Below are 21,323 nucleotides of genomic sequence, written 5' to 3'. Positions count from 1 at the left end.
TTCACTAATTTACAAAAAACATATTGTCTTAAATTACACGGGAGAGCAGTCTAGGTGATGAGAGAACCAATGCTAGACATTAGGATCATCACTTTGGAAGTAATCATTGAAAGTAAATATAATACACCAATCAAAAATGATACAGAACAAAAATAAAAATTAGGATAATGCAAACTGGTCTCTATTAATTTTAATCCTTTGACATCAGTGAAGATACAACATATATACAGACTAAACCACCAAACTGCAAACTTCAGAACAACTACAGGAATTGTAAGTCATCTGTGTTTTACAGAGCAAAAAAAAATAAACTCAGACAGACTACATGCTAGGTAGCTCTTTTAGTTTTCACTTTTGCACTGATGTATAATGAAAATACTGGAACGCTGCAAAAGACTTTTCAAAAAGCGCAATCTCCAAATAGCATGGCAGAAAAACAAGCAACTTAACAAGCAATTCAAACACTGTCACATAGTCAGAAAGCAGTAATTCTGCCTCCTTAATAGCAATTGCTTCTTTCTACTCACTATTTACTGTTAGAAGTGCTTCCCAGCAATGGTTTGAGAGATCAGTTTCCTGCCAGAGTATTAAGAAAAGTCAGTATTTTTGCCCTCACTTTTTTACCTCAAGCATTTTATTTCTGATGAGTGCCTTTTTTAGGGCAGTCTTTACCTCCTTGTTCCTCAAGGTATAAATGAAAGGGTTGAGCAGTGGTGTCACAAGGGTGTTCAGAAGGGACACCGCTTTGTTCATACCTAGCGAGGCATGCCCGCTTGGCCTGGCATAAATAAATATGACTGCTCCATAAAGCAAGAGAAGTACCGACAGATGGGCAATGCAAGTGGAAAAAGCCTTCTGTCTCCCTGAAGCAGACGGGATCCTCAGTATGGTGAAAATGATGAAGGAGTAGGAGACAGTGGTCAGAATGGAAGTGCTGAACAGAACTACGGCAGTGACTGTGAAGATGATCCTTTTAATATAGCGAGTATCAGTGCAAGCCAACTGCAACAGTGGCTCCACATCACAGTAGAAGTGGTTGATGACATTGGGGCCACAGAATGTCAGTTGGAACACCAGAAAGCTTTGCACAAAGACAGTCAGGAAACCACCAGCCCAAGAGGCAAAAGACAGCTGAGCGCACAGTCTGCCACTCATGATGGTGGTATAATGGAGAGGGCTGCATATGGCTAGGTAGCGGTCAAAGGACATGGCTGTGAGGAGGAAAAACTCAGTGGCACCTAGGAAAAAATGGGAGAAGGCTTGAGCTTTGCAGCCAGCTATGCTGATAGACTTCTTGGCATCCAAGAGATTGGCCAAGAGTCTGGGGATTGTAGCTGAGACGTAGAGGATTCCTAAGGATGAGAGGTTTCCGAGGAAGAAATACATGGGCCTGTGGAGAGTGCAGTCAGTTAGCACTATGGCAATGATGATGATGTTCCCAGTGACAGTCAAAAGGTAGATGACCAAGACACCCACAAAGAGCAAAACATGAACCTTCTGAATGCTGGGGAAACCAAGAAGAATAAATTCAGTCACAGAAGTTTGGTTTTCCATCCTTTGCTTCCACTCTGGATAGTTCTGCAACATAGCTATCTATTTGTTTACATATATCTATGCAAGATTGTATCAGTTTTGTTTTTAACATTTATTTTAATCACTCCAAAGCTTTGAAATCTTTAGAATCACTTTCCAGTTACTTTTTTAACATAGCTTCATATTTTCATATCTTCAACACTGAGAAATTCATAGCTTCAACACTGGCAGACCATCCACATGTCTAAGGAAATTATAAGCAGCAAATGACACGTAAGGCAGTATTTCCTGTACCTGTCACACTTTAAGGATAGGAGCCATCAGTGTAAGTTCTGTCCTCCAAGAGGTGTGTGCCTAGAGAGAGAAATAATGCAGGCTCCTACTCTCCAGCCCAGGGCTGTACCTCCAGAAAGTAATTAATTCATTAACAGAGGTGTCTTTCTCTCCACAGTCTGCAAAGGGCAACTGGATAACAAGGGGGGAACAGACGCTGCAGAAATGGTTAAATATAGATCAAATGAATCTCACTCTTTACAGACACACGGCTAACATAAGCCTGCTTTGCAGATAGCTTATTTTCTAGAGAGTTTACTCTTTCTACAAGGAATACTTCTATGCTAAGATGATAGATTGTACAGAAAATAAATTCAGTCATTACTTTTTGAAATTCAACATCACCTATGCTTTGTTACCTTGAGCTTTTTCATCCCCACAGCTGCGGTCAAGCAGTTCTAAATGAAACAAAGAGAACATATAACTCACATATAAGATCTGCTCACTGCTCACCCATTTAAGTTTTCCTATAATTGACAGACGATCAAAATGTTGGGTCTGTCCTGTTTTATATACCTTCAGAAAAAAAAAAAAGAAAGAAAAAGAGTCACACTGTGACTAGAAACTACGCTCTTCCATATCTAAGTACCTTCTTTAAGTCACTCAATCTTCTGTCTCACCCAGCTTGGGGACAGGTGTCCCTTTCCAATACTCAACTCAGTGTATCTCTTTATCTGCTCTTCTTTCCCTCCCCAGGCAAACTAATTTCACACATACAAACAGGCCAAATTTCTTGGATAACTGATTTTTCTGGGGAAAAAAATTCTTTCTCAAAACACTTACAGCATGATTATCACATACCTTTGTTTCTTTAGGGCCCAGATTATTTCCATAAATTACCAGTAGCTCTGTGACTAATAACAATGAAAAAAGCAGAAGGAATGCACTTGCACTTGACAACAAACCATCATTCCTAAAAAACCTTATGCCAGATAACAAGTATAGGAGGAAGGGACATATATATTTCAGAACAGCGCTTATAGAAAAACCTCCAATCAAACCTCTGGTTCTCCAGGAAACTCTGTGCTCCAGAACAAAGAAAAATATCCAAGAAGCTCTATTACACCTTCACAGCCCTGTGAGAAAGCCTCTTCAAGTCTGAAAAGCATCAGCTGCGAAGCAGTAGTTATTTCAACCCAACCTACAGAAAACCTTTTGGGAAAAAAGATTTCCTGAGGGGTATAAAGGATCAGCAGAACTTTAAGGAGTATGTCTCTTTGATAAGTAAACACTGAGAATCACAGTGTTTGCTAATTAGTGGCAAAGATGAAAGTCCTGTAGAGCTTCACAAGGAGAAGCCCAAACCCACTTTACAGATCTGGTTGTGTTCCTGATTATGGTCACAGTTCAAGCTGGGGTTTGAGTTCTGGCTGGGATTATTGCTGCAGTTTGGAAAGAAGGAGGCAGTTTGGAAAGACGGAGGCATTACCAGCTTCTAATGCTGGAGGCACAAGGTACTCCTTCATCGTTCCTCCACCTTTTAAATTCCTGACTTCTCACACAGCAGAAGCAGGGAAAAGGCCTAAGAAAGTGGGCCTGCAGATGGCAAGGTGTGGCGAGGGTTGAGCTGGACCCAAAGGTCAGCTGGGGCCCTGCAGGAGATACGAAGGCAAAAGTCCTTCCCACCGTAGAGTTTTCCTCCAGGGAGGGGCTCTATAATGGCTGCCTGCCTCCCAGCCAACCCTGCACATGACACTCTAAGCTTTTTCCTTGGCCATGAGGGTAAGAAGTGGGACCCAGTGAATAAAGCAAAGGGGGGCTGTGTGCTCAGATGCCTAGGTTCTCACATCAGCCCTGGGAGGACGTGTGGATCACAAAGGGTCTATAGGATAATTCAGTCTGGAAAGGACTCAGGAGGCTTCTTGTCCAAACTCTCACTCAGAGTAGGGACAACTATGGCGTCAAACCAACTTTCCCAGGTCTTTATCTAGTCAGGCCTTGACACTCTCCAAAGACGGAAACTGCACAACCTTTCTGGGCAACCTCTTCCAAAGCCTGACCATCCTCATGGTGAAAAACTTTTTCCTTATCTCTAGTCTGAATCTCTCCTGTTCCAGCTTTTCCTATTGTCTCTCATGGTCCCATCATGCATCATGGTGAAGAGCCTGGCTCCATTATCTTCATAACCTTTTTGTATTGGAAAGCTGCTATTAAATCTCTCCAAAGCCTTCTCTTCTCTCTGTTGAACAAGCCCCATTCCCTCAGCCTACCATAACAGGCAGGGCAAGTGCTCAAGCACCCCAGACATCTTGGTGGCCCTCTGCTGAACTCCCGCCAATTTTCTTGTATTGGGGGTTGGGACACTGCTAAAACTGGATGCAGTATTCCAGATGTGGTCTAAGGAGTGCCAAGTAGAGGGGGACAAGCACTTCTCTCAACCTATGGGCTGTGCTCTTTTTCATGCAGCCCAGGATGCTGTTGGCCTTCTTTGCTGCCAAGGCACATTGCTGGCTAAGGCTCAGCTCGCTGTCCTCCAAGATCCCCAGGGTCTTTTCTGCAGAGCTGCTTCCCAGCCAGCCAGCCCCCAACCTGTATTGCTGCCAGGGGCTCTTCCTTCTAAGTTAGAGGACTTTGCATTTCTCCATGTTGGATTTCATTCGGTTTCTGCTGGCCCGTTCCTCCAGCTTGTCTGCACTTCTCTGCATGGTAGCCCTGCAATTGAGTGTGTTCGTTGGTCCCCCTCCAGTTTGGTGTCATCTGCAAACTTTATAAGCAGGAACACCAGCACCTCCTCCATCCAGGTCATTGATAAAGAGGTTAAATAGGACAGGACCCAGGAGAAATGGCTGTAGTACTCCATTTGTAATGGAGTGGCAGGTAGCATATGATACATTAACCACAAAACTTGAAGACTGACCAGCCAACCAGTTTTTTACTCATCTGGTTGTCTGCCCATCCAGACTGTAACATTCTGACTTGAATGCAAGAATATTGTGTGCCGCCTTTAAATGCGACAATCTCCCGTCCGTCTGAGACGGCACGGAGGCTCCTCCTGCCTCCGGGCCAATAAGCACTGACACCAATATGAGGATGCTACAAATGGCGTTTATTGTACGTATGCATTCGCTTATATACCTACAAGCATACTGCTATCTCTACGTCATATCCTTCCTCTTTCCGTGCCATCGCGAGATCTTCCGATCGCCGTTCCCTACATCTCCCCCTCCCCATGCTTTGGCTATGCTATTTGCTTTAAATTGCCGTGTCACGGGTTAAGCGTTCATAATGTGGGTATGGGCAGGACCACCCCTTTTCTAGCAGTTGTCTTACCAAGCATCTAAACACTAGTCTACATGCTAATATGACTAGCACGAGCATCAGCAGCAGGCGCTACCCTTCTATTAGTAACTGCCTGGCCCATGGTCCTAGCCCAAGCCAATTACCACTACTGAACCCAGAAGGTCAAGCTCTTGCAGGTCCCAGGGCAATGATGCATTCAGCGTGTTCAAACAGTTACTAATATTGCTTGTGTTTGTGCAATGCTCTCTCAGCTTTGGTAGGTCTACGGTCAAATTCAATGGGACCCCTATTAAGCATGTCTTAAAAGGCTGCCCCGCACCCGCCAGCGTCAGGCAAAATTGCTTATTTCCTGTCCGGTTTGCCCAGGTGAGCCATAGATTGTTACTACCCCATTTCGCTAACATTGGTTCGCCTTTCACCCCTTGGAGTCCCAGTCCCAGCATCGCTACGAGGAGAGCTACTTGGGTTGCTCCCCCTGCCATCTTCTCGGGTTTTCTGGTTACGCGTTCTTGTGGTTTCACGTGCCTTTTCTCTTCTGTTCTTCTTCTCCTGTCTGTTGTCTTTGCTGCTAGGAGGGATCATCGGCCATTCAGGGTGGTCCTCCCCTGCAATAAAGCTCAGACATTCATTAATTCACCTGACTCTCTGCTTCCTGTCTTGTCCTTGCCCTGAGGTCTGGGCGCACCCACTTCGCAGGGACCCATCTTACCACTTCCCCCTGCCTGACCGCTGCATACCCTCGTCCTTGGGTTACCAGCTGCCACCCCTCTTCCCATTCCCCTTTTTCCGGGATTCGGACCTTTACGTCTGGTCCCTCGTGCATCGCTCGGACCGCCCAATGCTTTTCCGCTGGCGTCTTGTTCTCCTCCCCCCTGGTGAACTGGTTCAGACCGAATAAGGCCCGCATAATTATTTCTGATTGTTTGTGCGCGGGGATCCTTTGTGTATATCCTTCCCCCTCCCCAAGAATCTCGATCCTTTGCTTTAAAGTGCGGTTTGCTCGCTCGACGATGGCCTGACCTGTGCTATTATAGGCAATCCCGTGCACTAGCTTAATTCCCCACCGTACGGCCCATTCTTTCGTGCTTTGCGCTGTGAAACACGTGCCGTTGTCTGTTTTAATGGTTTCTGGGGCACCCAGCCAGGCCATTGCCGTGTGCCAATGCAACTGTGCCGCCCGCGCTGTGACTCGTTTATGTTGGGTCGCCACGATGATACCGCTGTGTGTGTCCACTGTGACAGCCAGCCAGGGCCGTGGTCGAAGTCGCTGGCACATTGTGAAGTCCGTTTGCCATATTTGGTTTCCTTTCAGCCCCCTGGGGTTGATGCCGGCGCCCCACAGGGGGGGTTTTTGGCAATACGGGCAAGCCACAACCACTTCACGAGCCGTGGTGAGGGGGATGTTGCAGCTTTTTGCCAGTGCTTTTGCACCAACATGGAGAAGGTCGTGCACCTGCCTTGCTTCTGCGACTGTCCACACACCTTTGGCCGCTTGATCGGCTTTATTGTTGCCTTCTTGGTACACTCCTTGGATTGCCTCATGACTCCGAACATGAATAACGGAGGCAGTGGCCCGCCGCTGTTGTAGGGCTTCTTCTAGCATTAGCGCAATGGGCGACCCAGCCCATCCGGGATACGACATGTTGTGTAACAATTTAAAGACGAACATGGAGTCTGTCACTACATTCAAATGCTCTTCTGGCCACATTTGCAATGCCTGCGCCACAGCTCGGGCCTCTAGATGCTGTACGCTACTGTCCGGCTCGCTGATCTTCACTCGGTGCCATTGGGCCTTTTGATCTTGCCACACAACGACCGCTGCCCTGGTCACCGATGACGCGTCAGTGAATACTGTGCGCCCTGGTGCAGGTCGCTGTAGCACTCGGGCTTTCAGATGGGGCCGAAGGACGGAGAGGTGTGTATACATCTCCAGCACAGGCGATAATCTGATTGTTCCCGGGAATCCTTCTAAAGCTATTGCTATGCTATCTTGTTTCTGGACCACGCTGTCCCATTGACTCCTTTTTACCGGTAGGTAAATGGACTCAGGCTCCTTCGCGAAGTGCCGAATGGCGGCGGTCCGTCCCTTCTGTATCATCTGTGCCAACGCTGTTACGATTGTGACGTATGCCGTACTTATTTGGTTCGACACTATCCACCATACGACTTCCGGACGCTCCGGCGCCCCTTGTCCTAGAACGCCTATGGCTCCTGTTCTTGTAACTGCCACGTACAGATTGATTGGTCTGGCCGGGTCGTATCTCGTTACTCCGCCCCTTGCCATGAGATCTTCTATTTTTCGGAGGGCTTCTAACGCGTTCGGCGTCATCTGCCTCGGTTCCCATGGTTTGCGGCCCTTGAGCAACTCGAACAGTGGCTCCATCCACTCCTTGGGAATACCTATCAGCCCTCGCAGCCATTGGAGAGCTCCAACCAATTGCTGTACATCATGCAACGTCCGTATCTCTCTATTGAGCTTTATCGGCTGTGGGACCACAGCTCTGGGGAGGATGGTGGTTCCCAGATAGTCGACAGATTCTCCCCTTTGCGTCTTCGCTTTCTGGACGTACAATCCCGCTTCATTTAGGCAGTTAATTACTGCCTGTTCTGCCTGATCGGTTTCTTGCTGGGTCTCTGCGGCTATTAGGAGGTCGTCCATGTAATGGATGATAAGCGCGCGCGGGAGCTGCGCTCTTACCGGCTGCAATACCTTAGCCACTGCCGCCTGACAAATCATAGGTGAATTCTTCATGCCCTGCGGGAGGACTGTCCATTGATATCGCGCTGCTGGCTCCTGCAGATTCTCTGAGGGCAGTGTGAAGGCAAATCGAGCTTTGTCCTGAGGGGCTAATGGTATAGAGAAAAAGCAATCTTGGATATCCATCACCACCACTGGCCAATTCTTTGGTATTGCTGATGGTAGTGGCAACCCCGGCTGGAGGGCACCCATCGCTTCCATCTGCTGATTTACCGCTCGTAGGTCGTGCAGTAATCGAAATTTAGACTTGTCCTTTTTGTGTATCACAAATATAGGAGTGTTCCAGGGACTGTGGCTTTCCTCTAGGTGTCCCTGCTCTAGTTCTCTACTTACTATTTGTCGGGCAGCCGCCAATTTGTCCCCTGTCAATGGCCACTGCTCTACCCACACAGGCTCATTGGAGCACCATGTCAGCGGGACAGCGAAATGAGCCCCGAGGAGGTAGGCAGTGGCCCTTACCCTAAATTTGTCAGGTGAAAGCCGCTTTGCAATAAGGCATCTCGCCCTAACAATGGTTCCCCTATGGCAGTTATGTACGGCCGCACACGGATGATCTGAGCAGGCCTATCCGGGTGCTCCAATACAATTGTGATATCGGTTTCAGAAATCATAGCCTCCGCCCTGCCTCCCACTCCATCTAACGAGCTTGCCACTTTTGCTGGCCAACTGGATGGCCACAACCACGAGGGCACACATGTAACATCTGCCCCCGTATCTAGCATCATTATTAAGGGGATGCTAGGAGGACCCGCCCCTGGTGGGCCTATCAGATGCGCTTTCACTCGGGGTCTCTTCTCACACCCTAAGACCAGGGCCACGCGGGGTTTCCCTTCGGAGTTTGGTCGCTGGAGCTGTCCATCAGCGGTGTGTTGTTGTTGACGGGGGCTACTTGAGGCCGGCTCACCGGGGAGGGGTGGCCCCCTAGTTGCCCTCCCCGCTTCTCGTTTCCCGACCGCCGACAATCTCGTGCTGTGTGTCCTGGTTTTCCACAGGCCCAGCATGTAAGGCTCCCCATACCCCCTGTTGGGCGCGCGTAACTTCCCTTATTCGTGCACTGTGCTCTCAAATGGCCCATTCGCCCGCAGCCAAAGCATGGGCCTCCTTTTGGACCTCCTCTAGCTCTAACCTCCGGCATTGCCATAACTGCTGCAGCAATCTGTAGGGCTGTGGTCTTGTCCCGGTGTTCTAATACGTACTTGATCGTCTGCCCTAGATTTGCTCCCTTAGGCGCTGTTCTTAGGATTTCTTTTGTCAACTCGTTGCCCTGTTGTTTGATACATTCCAACATCACCGCTCCTTTTGCAGCATCTGGTAAAGATGCAAGTTCTACTGCTGCCTGTAGCCTGTCACAAAACTTGTCAAACGGCTCTCCCACTCTCTGCTTCACAGTCGTCCATGGGTCTGCCTGCTGCACCAGTGGCCCAATATCATCAAAGGCCTTTCGAGATGCTTCTGTTGCCGCCAGTATCTCCCGAGGTCTCAGGCCCGCTGCCTGCTGCTGGGGTGTAGCCATGGCCGCATCATTTCCTCTTAACCGCGTTAGGGTGGATTGGCCCAGTGGGTTCTGCGGGTCTGCCTGCGCGGCCATCAACGCCTGCTGCAGGCGCGAGGTCCACGCTTCTTTCCACATAAGGACCATTGTGGGCGATAAAACCAGTCGCGCGAGGGCGCGACAATCCCACGGTATTAGGCCTCCCGCGTGCGCCGCGTCCAGCAACGTCTGTGTCACCGGGTGTCGCAGGCCCTGTTCTTGCACTGCTTTCAATAGCTGTTGTACCGTCTTTGGGTCGAGGGGCATCCATTCCACTGCCCCCCCTCCCGGGGCAACTCGTACTGGGAAGGCCCCTATTGGCGCACGAAACTTGAGGCCACTCAGGGCACATTCCGTCGCTATCAGTTTCCAGTCTGTTAGGGGAATTTCTTTTCCCCCTCCCGCTTGGGTGGAACCTGCTGTCTCTGATAGCCCTCTTTGTTTAGCTGTTGCCTCTGATAGCCCTCTTTGTTTAGCTGTTGCCTCTAATAGCCCTCTTTGTTTAGCTGTTTCTTCTTCCAGAGCTGTAAGCAGCATAAACATCTGCTCCATATCTCTTGTGACTTTCCTCCCCTTTTTTCTTCCCGCCTCTGACTGCGGCGGGGAACTCCGCCCTAGTTACTGCATCTTCGTTGTTATTCCTTCTAAGGAGTCAGAGTCTGTGCCTGAGTCTTCAGTCTCCTCCTTCCGCAATGCTGGTCGACGCCCACTCCTCTCTCGGCCAGCGCCATCTTTCCCCGGGCGCGGCACCCTCGGTCTTTCCCCTGCTTCTGGTCTTTCCCCTGCTTCTTCTCTTCTTTCGTCCTCCCACTGCACCCGAATCATGGCCCCCGGTAGCCAGTCTCGGGGATCATCCACTATAATCGGTCTTTCCTTTTCTTCTGCCTCCTCCACTTTCACCTTGCTTTCTTTTCCTCTACCCGCCACTGGCTTTTTCATATCTCGGTCTCCACAAAGGTCTCCTGGTTCTCCTAGTTCTCCCCCTTCCATCGCCCTCATCTCTTTCCACGGATACCGCGGCGGTGGCGGAGAAGAGGGCGTTATTGGGTAAGCCTCTGGAGTTTCTGCCTCCCCCTCTCCCCGCTCTGGTTCTTGATAAACCGCCTCCTCCTTTATGTCTGTTTCCACACTCTCCGTTTTCACTTCATCCCCTACTATCGTCTCTCCCTCTACCGCCTCCGTTTGCTCCTCTGCGTTTGCTGCTGTCTGTGTCGCCATTTCCGCGGACATGTGCAGCGCCGCGCGGGCAGCCTGCCAGGTCTCAAGCTCCTCCCTAGTCCTTTCTAAAATGATCGTTATGTCTCCCCACGTCTTAAGCTCTGCGGCCTTCTTAGTGGCCATAGCTCTCTGAGCAAGTGCTCGAGTGCACTTCTCCCAGTTAGAAGGGGAAAAAATGTCCCCTGGTCTAACTATCGCTCCATCTTTCAGGAGCCGCCTGACGCAGTTCGTAACTGCATCCGCTCTCATAGAGAGCACCCATTCCCGGGCACCCACGCGTACAACCTTAAGTACCGCGTCCATGATCCGGATCCTCTCGACCGCCTGCGGTCCGCCGTCTCAGCTATCACGTCGGGGTCACCACTTGTCGCCTTCTGATGCGACAATCTCCCGTTCGCCTGAGACGGCACGGAGGCTCCCCCTGCCTCCGGGCCAATGAGCACTGACACCAATATGAGGATGCTACAAATGGCGTTTATTGTACGCATGTATTCGCTTATATACCCACAAGCATACTGCTATCTCTACGTCATATCCTTCCTCTTCCTTCCTCTTTCTGTGCCATCGCGAGATCTTCCGATCGCCGTTCCCTACAGCTTGTGCATCTCCACTTCCTCTTGTTTGGGACCCAGGCTTTGTGTATTTGTGTATATTTGGGCTACAGAACCTCAGCTGTGGCACCAGGGCTGAGTACAGACTTGCCATGGTGAAATCTGTTCCCAAGAGCCAAGGACACTGTATGCAAAGGTCACACTTGAGAGCAGAGACCTGCTGGCGTAGAGAGCAGTTGGCAATGTAATGATGCTGTGAGGCACCCACTAAGAGAGCAAACCCTGGAGTAGCCAAGGCCAGAGAGAAACAGAGCTGGGCCGTGCAGCTGTGCCAGGAGAGGTGTTTGGTTCCTGAGCTGACTCTGCAGCACCTTGGTGCCTGCAATGAAGGTAACTCCAGGTGACCGTATCTCCAGGAAGGACAAGGTGCCACTGAGAATGTCCCTGGGCCTGAACAGCCTGCGATCCAGCCATGCTGTGGCAGCATCATTAGTACAGTCCCTGTTCCTATCATTGGGAATCAGAAAAGGTTTAGGGACAGGAGAAACTAGTGGTGTTTGAGAGCATAGGCCTGTGCATGGAGACCTTGGTGTGATGTGCCTTCCATCTTGGCAGCATGCTCAGATGTAAACGGGATGGACTTTTCCTAAAGGCAATGATTGGAATCCATTGTTTGGGAATGGGTAGGAAACCCAAGATGCTCTGGGGAGTTTGTCCAGCAACCACTCTGAAAGGATGTGTTTTTCCTGTAGGTCCCATGCTGTACCTGCTAGAAACATGGTGGTTGTGCTGGACACCCTCTGCATCTGACATGGCCCTGCAGGCTTATTGTCATTGCATGAAATCAAGTGTCTGCTCTGAATTACATGAGCTGTTTGTAATGTCTGGATTTGCATAGGTCTTGGCTTCACAGAGAGTGGAGCTCTTGCAGCAGTAGGCACCAAGTGTCATTTCAGCTGGCCAAGGAGATTCTTCACCCTCCTGACGCTCTAGAAGGCTGGGCGCCTCACAGTTACTGCATTAGAGGAGGCAGACAGGGGCACATGTCTTGGACCATCTCCGGCACCTCAAATGTTGGAAGGTGTTTGTATGTGAACAACTGACTCCCACCCTCCCTCTCCTTTGGTTACAACAGGAGCTTAGACAAGGAGCTGCCATGCAGACACCCATTTTGTGCACACCAAAATGTGGGCAAGGGGAATCCCACGTCCTGTGATTTTGTAGAGTGCTCAGGAGGGAACTGAATCCCACTCCATCCCAGGGACTTCTCAATGGTCATTACATGTGTTGATTAACACCTCTAAATTAGTCCCTGAAGCATGAGTCAATGAACTCCCTTTTTGTTACTGCCTAGGTGTCCTGTCTACTTATGAGATGGGAGCAGGGCCTTCTAGAATGGGATATTTCCACCTCTCTTAGATAACCATCTTCTGATGAGACAAACTGCAATGCTGTACTCTCTCCACTGTTTAGAGAGGGACCATCGGTGATTATTTTAGTCTACTTCGGCGGACATTTCCCAGGGGTGACCCTGCTGCCTTTCAGGAACTGTCAGTCCTGGAGCCCCAGGAACATCTCAGGAGTGCAGAGGGCACAGAGAAAGTCACGTTTTCAGCTGGGCCTCTGCTCCTGAGCTGGGTCTGGCTCCTGGGACTGCAGGAGCCCATGGCAACCTGGCAGGCACTGCAGAGAGACAGCTCTGTCCAGGAGCAGCTGCTCTTAATGGAGCAACAAGACTCAAGGCACTGCCTGCAGGTGCTGGGATGAGAGGAGCGACTCAGAACTTAAAGATGGTCAGGAATGGGAGGATGGCTGAGAGCTCACTGTGGGGAGAAATCTTCACCGCCCTTGACACAGTAAGTCTCTGGCTGCAGGCACTGCTGCTGTAGTTCCCAGAGGGTTCTTCTGAAGCTGGCACCTTCCACAACTGATTGCATCTGTGGTGCTTTAGAGCAGGGATTCCCGGCCACACCATCAGAGGGACAGGGCACCATGGGCACCTTTTCCCAGGGGCGGTGCAGGGTTGTGAAGCCAGGGAGTGCAACCAGGTCTGCGTGGGCTGTAATTCAGAGCAGTGTCCCTGTGCCCGAGGGTGCTGTGTGCCCAAGGCAGTGACTCTGCTGCCTGCAAGGGTCAGCACTCAGCCTGCCTGGGAAACTTCCCACAACGCTGCGGGGAGAAGCTCTGGGTGGAAGAAGTGACATGCATCAGGGCAGGTTCATTCTCCTGTTGAGAGGGTGCTGTGTGGGTCAGGGCTGCCCACAGTTCCAGCTCACCCACAGTGTTTTTCTGAGGGGCCTTTTCAAGGGGGCTGTCAAGGCAAGGGTCACCTTAAAGATCAGGATCTTTCCTGGATCTAGGCTTTCATTTTCCTACTGTTTGCAGAGCACTGGCAGGGAAAAGACATGGGGTAGAGAAACAGCTCCTGGGAGGAAAAGCTGCAGGTAGTGGAGCAACCAGAGAATGAGGGGCAACTGAAAACAGAAATTCTGTGGGAGGCGGAATTTGGGAAGTTCTCTGTTGCTCCCTACAATGCAGACATTTTCCTCTAAGCCCCCTGTGTCTCCTCTCCCACCCAGCAGAGCCTCTGCCCTCAAGGCCAGGGGGTCCAGGCCATGAGCCCCTTCCTCAGCAGCCCGATCTCCAGCAGAGGAGAAGGGCATTTCTCCTGCAAAATGCCCATTTTCCACAGCATGACAAAGGGCTGAGAGCGTCTGTCCGGCAGTGTCACTGTCTGGGATGTGGTGTGCACAGCTGGGTAAGGTGAAGGCTTTCCTGCGTGCCTGTCTGTCTCTCCCTCCTTGCTTTCCCTTGGTAGGAGGCTCACAGTATTACTTCTTGTTTCTTCACCTCTCTGTGCTGGTCTAGTTCTTGCTCTTGTGCTCTCTGGGAATAAGGAGGGGGGTTCAGCTGCAGTTAAGGCATTTACCCTGTAGGTCCTGCATGGAGTTGTCTTCATGGCAGTGACATGTCCAAGTCCCCTTCCAGTCCCCCTTCTAGGCAATGCATTTCATCTGGTTGGGGAATGAGCTGACTCTCCCTTAAGGAGACCCCATTTCTAGCACTCTTGACTGTCTTTGTGGCGTGTCCTGCCAGGCTGCAACCTGCCCTCCAAAAGACTGCAGCTCTCCCAAAGCATATCTGAGATAGCTGAGAGTGCTTGTGCTGGCCGTGTGAGTCAGAGACCTCGTCACATGCTCTGAAGAGCTCTCCATAGCACTCTCTCCATATGTGGGCTCAGAGAGAATTTGGCAATCTTCACTTGGAAACTGAACTCCTCTGCTCTCACCTCAGTGCAGTTTCTTTCTCTGGGTAACTCTTGAGTGTGATTGTCCTTTAGTTGGGAGAGGTGCAAGCACAGGGCAGTGAGGAGCGAGACTCATGGACAGACCAGATGCCCTGACTCTGCACACAGTCACGGTGAGCCCCTTTTTCTTCTTTGGATGCACAATTGCTCACGTTGAGAGCAACCGACATGCCAGAGATTTCTACGCCATGCTCCCACGGTGTGATGGAGGCATCTAAAAACTAGAGAAATATATCATAAAACTATCCACTGAAGCCTATTTTCTGGAGAAAATGCGTGTTAAAATGTTGAACAGCCTTTCCACAAAACAAATGGATGTAATCTGCTGCAGGATTTGTGCATCAGACCTAGTCACTTCCCCCTCCCACTGCAGTGTCTGGAGAAAGAGTGCAGATGGTAAACCAATGTGAGGACAGGGTTCATCTCCTTGGGACAGAGGCATCTAGGAAAGATCAAGTCAGCCCCTGCCTTCACTTCAGGGTTTCTTTCCCTGGCCAGAGTGGGAGCTGGTGTGATTGATTCAGTACAGACACCTCTGTTCAAGCGGGCAAGGTTGGGGGGGATGAATCCCTCACAATGATCTTCTCTTTTAGATACAGCTGGTATGAGTGCTCTATTCATCTCTCAAAATGGTAAATAGAGAGTATTCCCCCTGGGTCACTGGACCAAATCCCCTTCACTCCATTCCTGGTGCCAATCCCCAGGTATCCCCACCGAATACACAGAGCATTTTGACACCTCCATATACACACTCTGCAGAACAGGAGTGACTGCCCTGGCGCCCATGGGCAGAGGCCCCTCCTCTACGTGGCACACTCAGTCAACCCAAACCAGAGGTCAGAAAAGGGAGCTGAGTGAAGGGAGAGGAGAGAGGCAATGTAGGGGGACTTGGAGGAGTGGAATGGGTTTTGCTCGAAGTAGTCTGTCCTAACTTGTCAATGCCATTTCTTCCTTTGACAGTGCCCCAAACAGAGAGCAAATGTCCAACAGCAGCTTCTTCAACAAGTTCCTCCTTCTGGCATTTGCAGACACATGGGAGCTGCAGCTCTTGCACTTCTCGCTCTTCCTGGGCATCTACCTGGCTGCCCTCCTGGGCAACGGCCTCATCATCACAGCCATAGCCTGCGACCACCGCCTCCACACCCCCATGTACTTCTTCCTCCTCAACCTCTCCCTCCTCGACCTTGGCTCCATCTCCACCACTGTTCCCAAATCCATGGCCAATTCCCTGTGGGACACCAGGGCCATTTCTTACTTGGGATGTGTTGCCCAGATATTTTTGTTTGTCTTTTTCGCTTCAGCTGAGTATGCTCTCCTCACTGTCATGGCCTATGACCGCTTTATTGCCATCTGCAAACCCCTGCACTATGGCACACTCATGGGCAGCAGATCTTGTGTCCAAATGGCAGCAGCTGCCTGGGGCAGTGGTTTTCTCTATGCTGTCCTGCACACTGCTAATACATTTTCGATACCACTCTGCCAAGGCAATGTGGTGGACCAGTTCTTTTGTGAAATCCCCCAGCTGCTCAAGCTCTCCTGCTCAGACTCCTACCTCAGGGAAGTTGGGGTTATTGTGGTTGGTATTTGTTTAGCTTTGGGGTGTTTTGTTTTCATTGTGCTGTCCTACGTGCAGATCTTCACTGCCGTGCTGAGGATCCCCTCTGAGCAGGGCCGGCACAAAGCCTTTTCCATGTGCCTCCCTCACCTGGCCGTGGTCTCCCTGTTTGTCAGCACTGTCATGTTGGCCTACCTGAAGCCCCCCTCTCTCTCCTCCCCAGCTCTGGATCTGGTGGTGGCTGTTCTGTACGCAGTGCTGCCTCCAGCAGTGAACCCTCTCATCTACAGCATGAGGAACAAGGAGCTCAAGGAGGCACTGAAGAAACTGATTCAATTGGTACAAGTTCAGCAGCAATAAGCTGACTGTCCCTCTTCACAAGTGATTTCCAATTCATCTCAGACAACTCCTGTGCTTTGGGCATTGTATCTGCGATAACCATGTTTGTGCAGAAGTGTTTGAATTCCTCCCACTTCTCCAGAGGCACAAACCCCATCTGTCTGACCCAGAGGCCTTCTGTAAATGTGTCTATCACTGTGTCAGAGCTGGCCTGTCTCTAATAAAAGGGGATTTCCTCAGTGCTGTGCTTGAAGGTAGGGCTCCTCTTCCAAACCTGGAGGCAAGGATTTGCTCAAGGACTTTCCCCCTGGAAGGGACTGTTGCTTTCTGGGGCTCTCCATGGGCTCAAGGTGATGAGCTCACGGGGTGCTGCGTTAAGGAATGAGGGCTGCATTCAGCTCTCACTTGTGGGTTCCCAGTGCTCCTGGAGGTGCTGAATGGTCAAGCGGTATCTGCCTGGGACTGTCTGTCCTATGACAGGGCTGGTGACAGATGCCCAGAGTGGGGACCCAGCAGGCAGAGGGAAGGGAGCCTGGAGACTGGTTCCCGTCACCTTCAATGGAAAACCCTGGGCTGCCTCTAGGGACACATCTGAACACAGCCTGAGCCATTTGAAATGCTCTGTGATTGCTCACAGCATAATCCATGGCCACCGACCCTTTGGTAAAGGCTTGTCAGGTGCAATGATGTCCGTCCGGCAGGGTCTGCTTGTCACCCCAACCACCACGGCCAGTGCAGAGTCACCTCATGGCCCTGGGGCACCGCAGCCCGCTCGCCCTGCAGAGCAGCACCACCAGCTCAGGGCCCTGCAGGGAGCACAGGGGAGGGTCCAGGAATGGCTGGGCAGGCCAGCACCGATGCACTCCCTGGGGAAAGGCTTTCTGGGGAGCAGGAACCTCCCTGGAGAAGAGGAAAGGAGCAATTGTGTACTTGCAAGGAAGAAAAAATAGAGAAATCTATTTCCATGCATGTCAATGAAGGGCAGGAGGTGGTGAGCAGAGGCATTTCTACACCTGCTCTGAGCTGGCTGCCTCCCACGTGCAGTCCATTTTTCTGGACTGGACAAAAGTGGGGACACACGTATACTGCAGAGCCGGTCACGTGGGGACTTGCTTTAGTTCAACAGAATGAAATTCTGCAGGGCTGGCAGGCACTGGTGCCTTCTCCCCTGGCGCAGGAGCCGAGACTTCTCCTCAGTGCTAAGAGGCTAAAAAGGAAGTTTTAGGTGCGGGGAGAAAGGCAGAGAAATGCTGCAAGTCTCGTTCAGGCCAGACATTATGGGATCTGCTTCTGAGGGCATTTCAAAGGTGGTCGTGATGTGACTCAGGTTCCTTGTGAGCCACACATTGGAGGCATCTCAGAGTCTTCAGTCACCCAGGACTTTAAGGTCCCAGAATAAAATCTTTGTTTGAGTTCCCAGAAACTCCCCCTTGGTTGGAAGGGGTGTCTCAAATCCTGCTGCCCTCTATCGCACAAGGGGGGCCAGGAAAAGACACTCCTTCCCCCAGGTGCCACTGGTTGTGGAAGGAATGGCCTTGCCAGAGAGGCCTTGCCTGTATTTGGAGATGTTTGCTGGTGGGGCTCTTGGCCTTCGTTCCCCTTCTTTTGATTTGTCTCCACTTTTTTGCACCACTTCTCCCACACAAATTTATTTGACATTGTGAGGTGTGTCATGAGCCCATGTCATGAGCAATCAGAGGAGGCCATATCCATGGCTCAGGGATCAGGATCCTCTGCACCTCAGGATGGTCAGTGCTGCTTGGCTTTTCTAGGCCTTCACTGTGAGCTCTCTCACGCACACTTATTCTTTCAGGGGGCTCCCCAGGCTGTCCAGATTATGGTGGTTTCCTGGAGTCTGTTCTTTCTCCACAGTACTGATCTAATATGCAAGGGAAAAAAACAGAGTAATTGTAGACCGAGGTGTGACCCTCAGAAATATCACTGAAGAGCACAGAAGGCATCAAGTAGTCACCCTCACGACATCCAGTCCTAATCTTTTCTCTTTCAAACCAAATTCAGGCTTCATCCCACAGCCACTGAAGCCAATGGAAAGATTTTTTTGGCTTCCCCCTGTCATCCCCCCATTGGTGTGCCTGAGTCCTAATGCTTTAATTGAAAAGTTCGACTAGCAAAGATAGGTTCTATCTCTAAAAACTCATAATCCTGTCCACGCATCTAGAGGTAGAGTAAATAACGGGTCCCCCTGGAGCTCTGCCCCTTGAGCAAGTCTGGGCAGATCTGGCTCCGGCCACTTGGCGACTGGCAGAAATGCCTAAATCCCTTCCCCCCTCTCCCTTTTTTTTCTGGTTGTTTAAAAATGTTTCCAGTACTGGGGTCATTGATCATACCGTTGTCTCAAAGATCAGTATTCTGCCAGGTCTGCCCTTTCTTTATCTTGCTTCTCTTTGGTTGAGGCTGCCAGGATATTTCATCTCTTCCACTGCACTCACTCTTCTGCCTCCACTCTTCCTCATACAACCCAGGATAAGGGTGACTGTCTGTGCTACAGGAGCAGCCTGAGGACTCCTTGTCAACTTGCTGTCCACCAGGACCCCCAGGTCCTTCCCTGCAAAGCTGCTTTCCAGCCAGTGTCCTGCTGCCCGGGGTTATTTCATCCCTTCGTTGACGTTATTTCGTCCCTTGGTTGAACTCCCATATCACCAGCCTGTCGTCGCCCCTCTGCTTAGCCACTCATACCAATTTGGTATCGTCCATGAACTGGCTGAGAGTGCACTCCATCCCACCATCTAAATAATCCATAAAGACAAGCAGCATTGACTCCAGTATCACCCTCTGAAGAACATCCCTGGTAACCATTAGTCACTTGGACTTTGTATCACTCCACTCGTTCAGCCAGGTGGCCGCCTGCTCATTTCCCACACCCTGCATTGCTTACTCCTCCATCCCACATCTCCCCAGTTTGGCTACAAAGATGTTATGGCAGACCATGTCAAAGGCCTTCCTAAATTCAAGGTGTACAGCATGCACTGCACTCCCCTTGTCCACAGAGCCAGTCGTCACATCACAGAAGGTAGTCAGATTGGTCAGGCACAATTTGCCCTCAATGACTTCATGCTGGCTGTTCCCAGTGCCTTCATGTGGCTGGAACTAGCTCACAGAAAGATCTGCTTCCCGGGGACTGAGGTGACTGATGAGCCTCTCATTCCCCAGATTCTCTTTCTTATCCTTCTTGAAGATGGATGTTAAATTTTGCTGTTTTCCAGTCCTCAGGAACTTCCCCTGATTGCCATGACCTATGGAAGATGATTGTGAGCAGCCTAGCAATGATGTCCACCAGCTCCCTCAGTAACCTAAGAAATTGCAACTCAATACAAGCAAAAGAGGTTTCCTCATGAGGGTGGTCAAAGACTGGACCAAGGGCAGCTGTGGGATCTCCACTCCTGCAGATGTTCAGAGCTTACTGGGACATAGGCCTGAGCGACCTGCTGTGACCTGGCCTGCTTTGTATGGGAGGCTGGACTAGAGACCTCTGGAGGTTCCTTCCCACCTGAATTGCTCTGTGATTTCATGCGTGGAAAGACCCCAGCCACGGAGACAGGCTGTGCTTCTCTCGCAGGCTGCTCACCAGCAGATGATGGGGAGAGCCCTTTGCCAGCCCCAGTCTCCCTTGTCCCCCTCCACCTGTGATGTGGGACACAGACACCTTGTAGAAGAGGAGGTAGCCTCTCCGAACTGCTAGGCCAACTGGAGGCTCTTGGCTCATGCAGGTAGTTGTGATGTCACCTCTGTCTCTGGTGGTGATAGGCCAGAAACAGGTTTATGGCTTGGATGTTGATTGTGATGCCATTTCTGCCTCAGTACCCCAAAGGCCAGCAGCAGGAAAAGCATCAGCAAAGCAGCTGTGAGGTCACATCAATGTGAGCAGATGAGCAGCAGCAACAGGGCCCTGAAATAGCTTGTGAGGACACTTCTGTCTCTGAAGACAGCAGGACAGAAACGCGCTGGCCTTGCAGGGCTGCTCCCTGCTGGGCTGGGTGTCTCCAGGGAGGTCTGAGCCACCCCCAGCCAGCGTTGGGCAGGGGGGCTTGTGCCGGGCTCTCGCGGCCCTGGATCCAGCAGGGTGCCTGGAGTCCACTGTACAGACTCATCATCGAGTTCACACAGGCAGGGGTTTGGTTGGCTTGTTTGGGACTTTTTGGATACTGGAAGAAAGGACTGCTGTTGCATTTAAAAAGAAAGATTTATCATTTGATACTAATGTACTGCACACAGCACAGAGCTGTGCTCATGCAGTTCATGCAGTTGTGTGGGGACTCTGTTATCCTACACAAATGCTCTGCCATGAAATATATATATACATATACACACACACATATATATGTATATATCTGTGTACATATGTATATATTGTGTAGGTGTCTGGGAACTATACAAGGCATTCCTGATTATCCTGTGTTTTTACTCTTAGGAGAAGAGGTGTTTTAACCACTGGAGAAACATACTTAGCCAAATCAGGATATTTATGAAAACTTTGTAGAGACTTGTACAGCGTCGTTAGACGTGTGATAGGATGAAGTCCTAAGAAAATAGTGTGTTCCCATTTGTGACCACAAGGTGGGAAAGAAACAGTTGGATACCAGCATAGGGAGACACTCTGAGTTTGTGAGGGGTAGAACAGAGCAGATTTAATGAAGGACTTACTTACATACACTCCAAACTGTGTGGGGAGCACTGGGAACTGCACGGAGGGGTCGCTGGTGGGAGGCTGCTGGACACATGGGTGAGATGCCCAGGCAGGACTCACTTTGTTGTATCCTAAGGGCCCCTTTTATCTACCAGAACTATTTCCTTATCTTGACTGTGCCTGGCTTGAGTCGCTACTGGCTGTGAAGAAGCTGGACATCGCTGACAAAACAGAATCTGCATGTCCAGCCTTGACAGGTTTCGGTCAGTGTGCAGAGAGCACACTCTGGGGCTGTTATCATGCACTCTGCCGG

General features: G+C 50.5%; 2 protein-coding genes across 2 annotated transcripts; one reads left to right on the top strand and one right to left on the bottom strand.

Moving 5' to 3' along the window:
* Positions 1–612: 612 nt before the first annotated feature.
* On the bottom strand, positions 613–1,554 carry LOC135323582 (olfactory receptor 6X1-like). The gene has a single exon (XM_064497181.1). The coding sequence runs from the start codon at positions 1,552–1,554 to the stop codon at positions 613–615; it is 942 nt and encodes a 313-aa protein (XP_064353251.1).
* A 13,896-nt stretch (positions 1,555–15,450) lies between these two features.
* On the top strand, positions 15,451–16,356 carry LOC135330733 (olfactory receptor 14C36-like; the record flags this gene model as incomplete). Its single annotated transcript, XM_064525503.1, has 1 exon — positions 15,451–16,356. A coding segment is annotated over exon 1 (906 nt), but the record flags the coding sequence as incomplete, so codon positions are not given.
* Positions 16,357–21,323: the final 4,967 nt, after the last annotated feature.

The sequence above is a fragment of the Dromaius novaehollandiae genome, chromosome 24 (assembly GCF_036370855.1).
Source record: "Dromaius novaehollandiae isolate bDroNov1 chromosome 24, bDroNov1.hap1, whole genome shotgun sequence".
Taxonomy (NCBI): domain Eukaryota; kingdom Metazoa; phylum Chordata; class Aves; order Casuariiformes; family Dromaiidae; genus Dromaius; species Dromaius novaehollandiae.
Note: the sequence above shows the minus strand (reverse complement) of the source record. Positions and strands in the feature narration are given on the sequence as shown.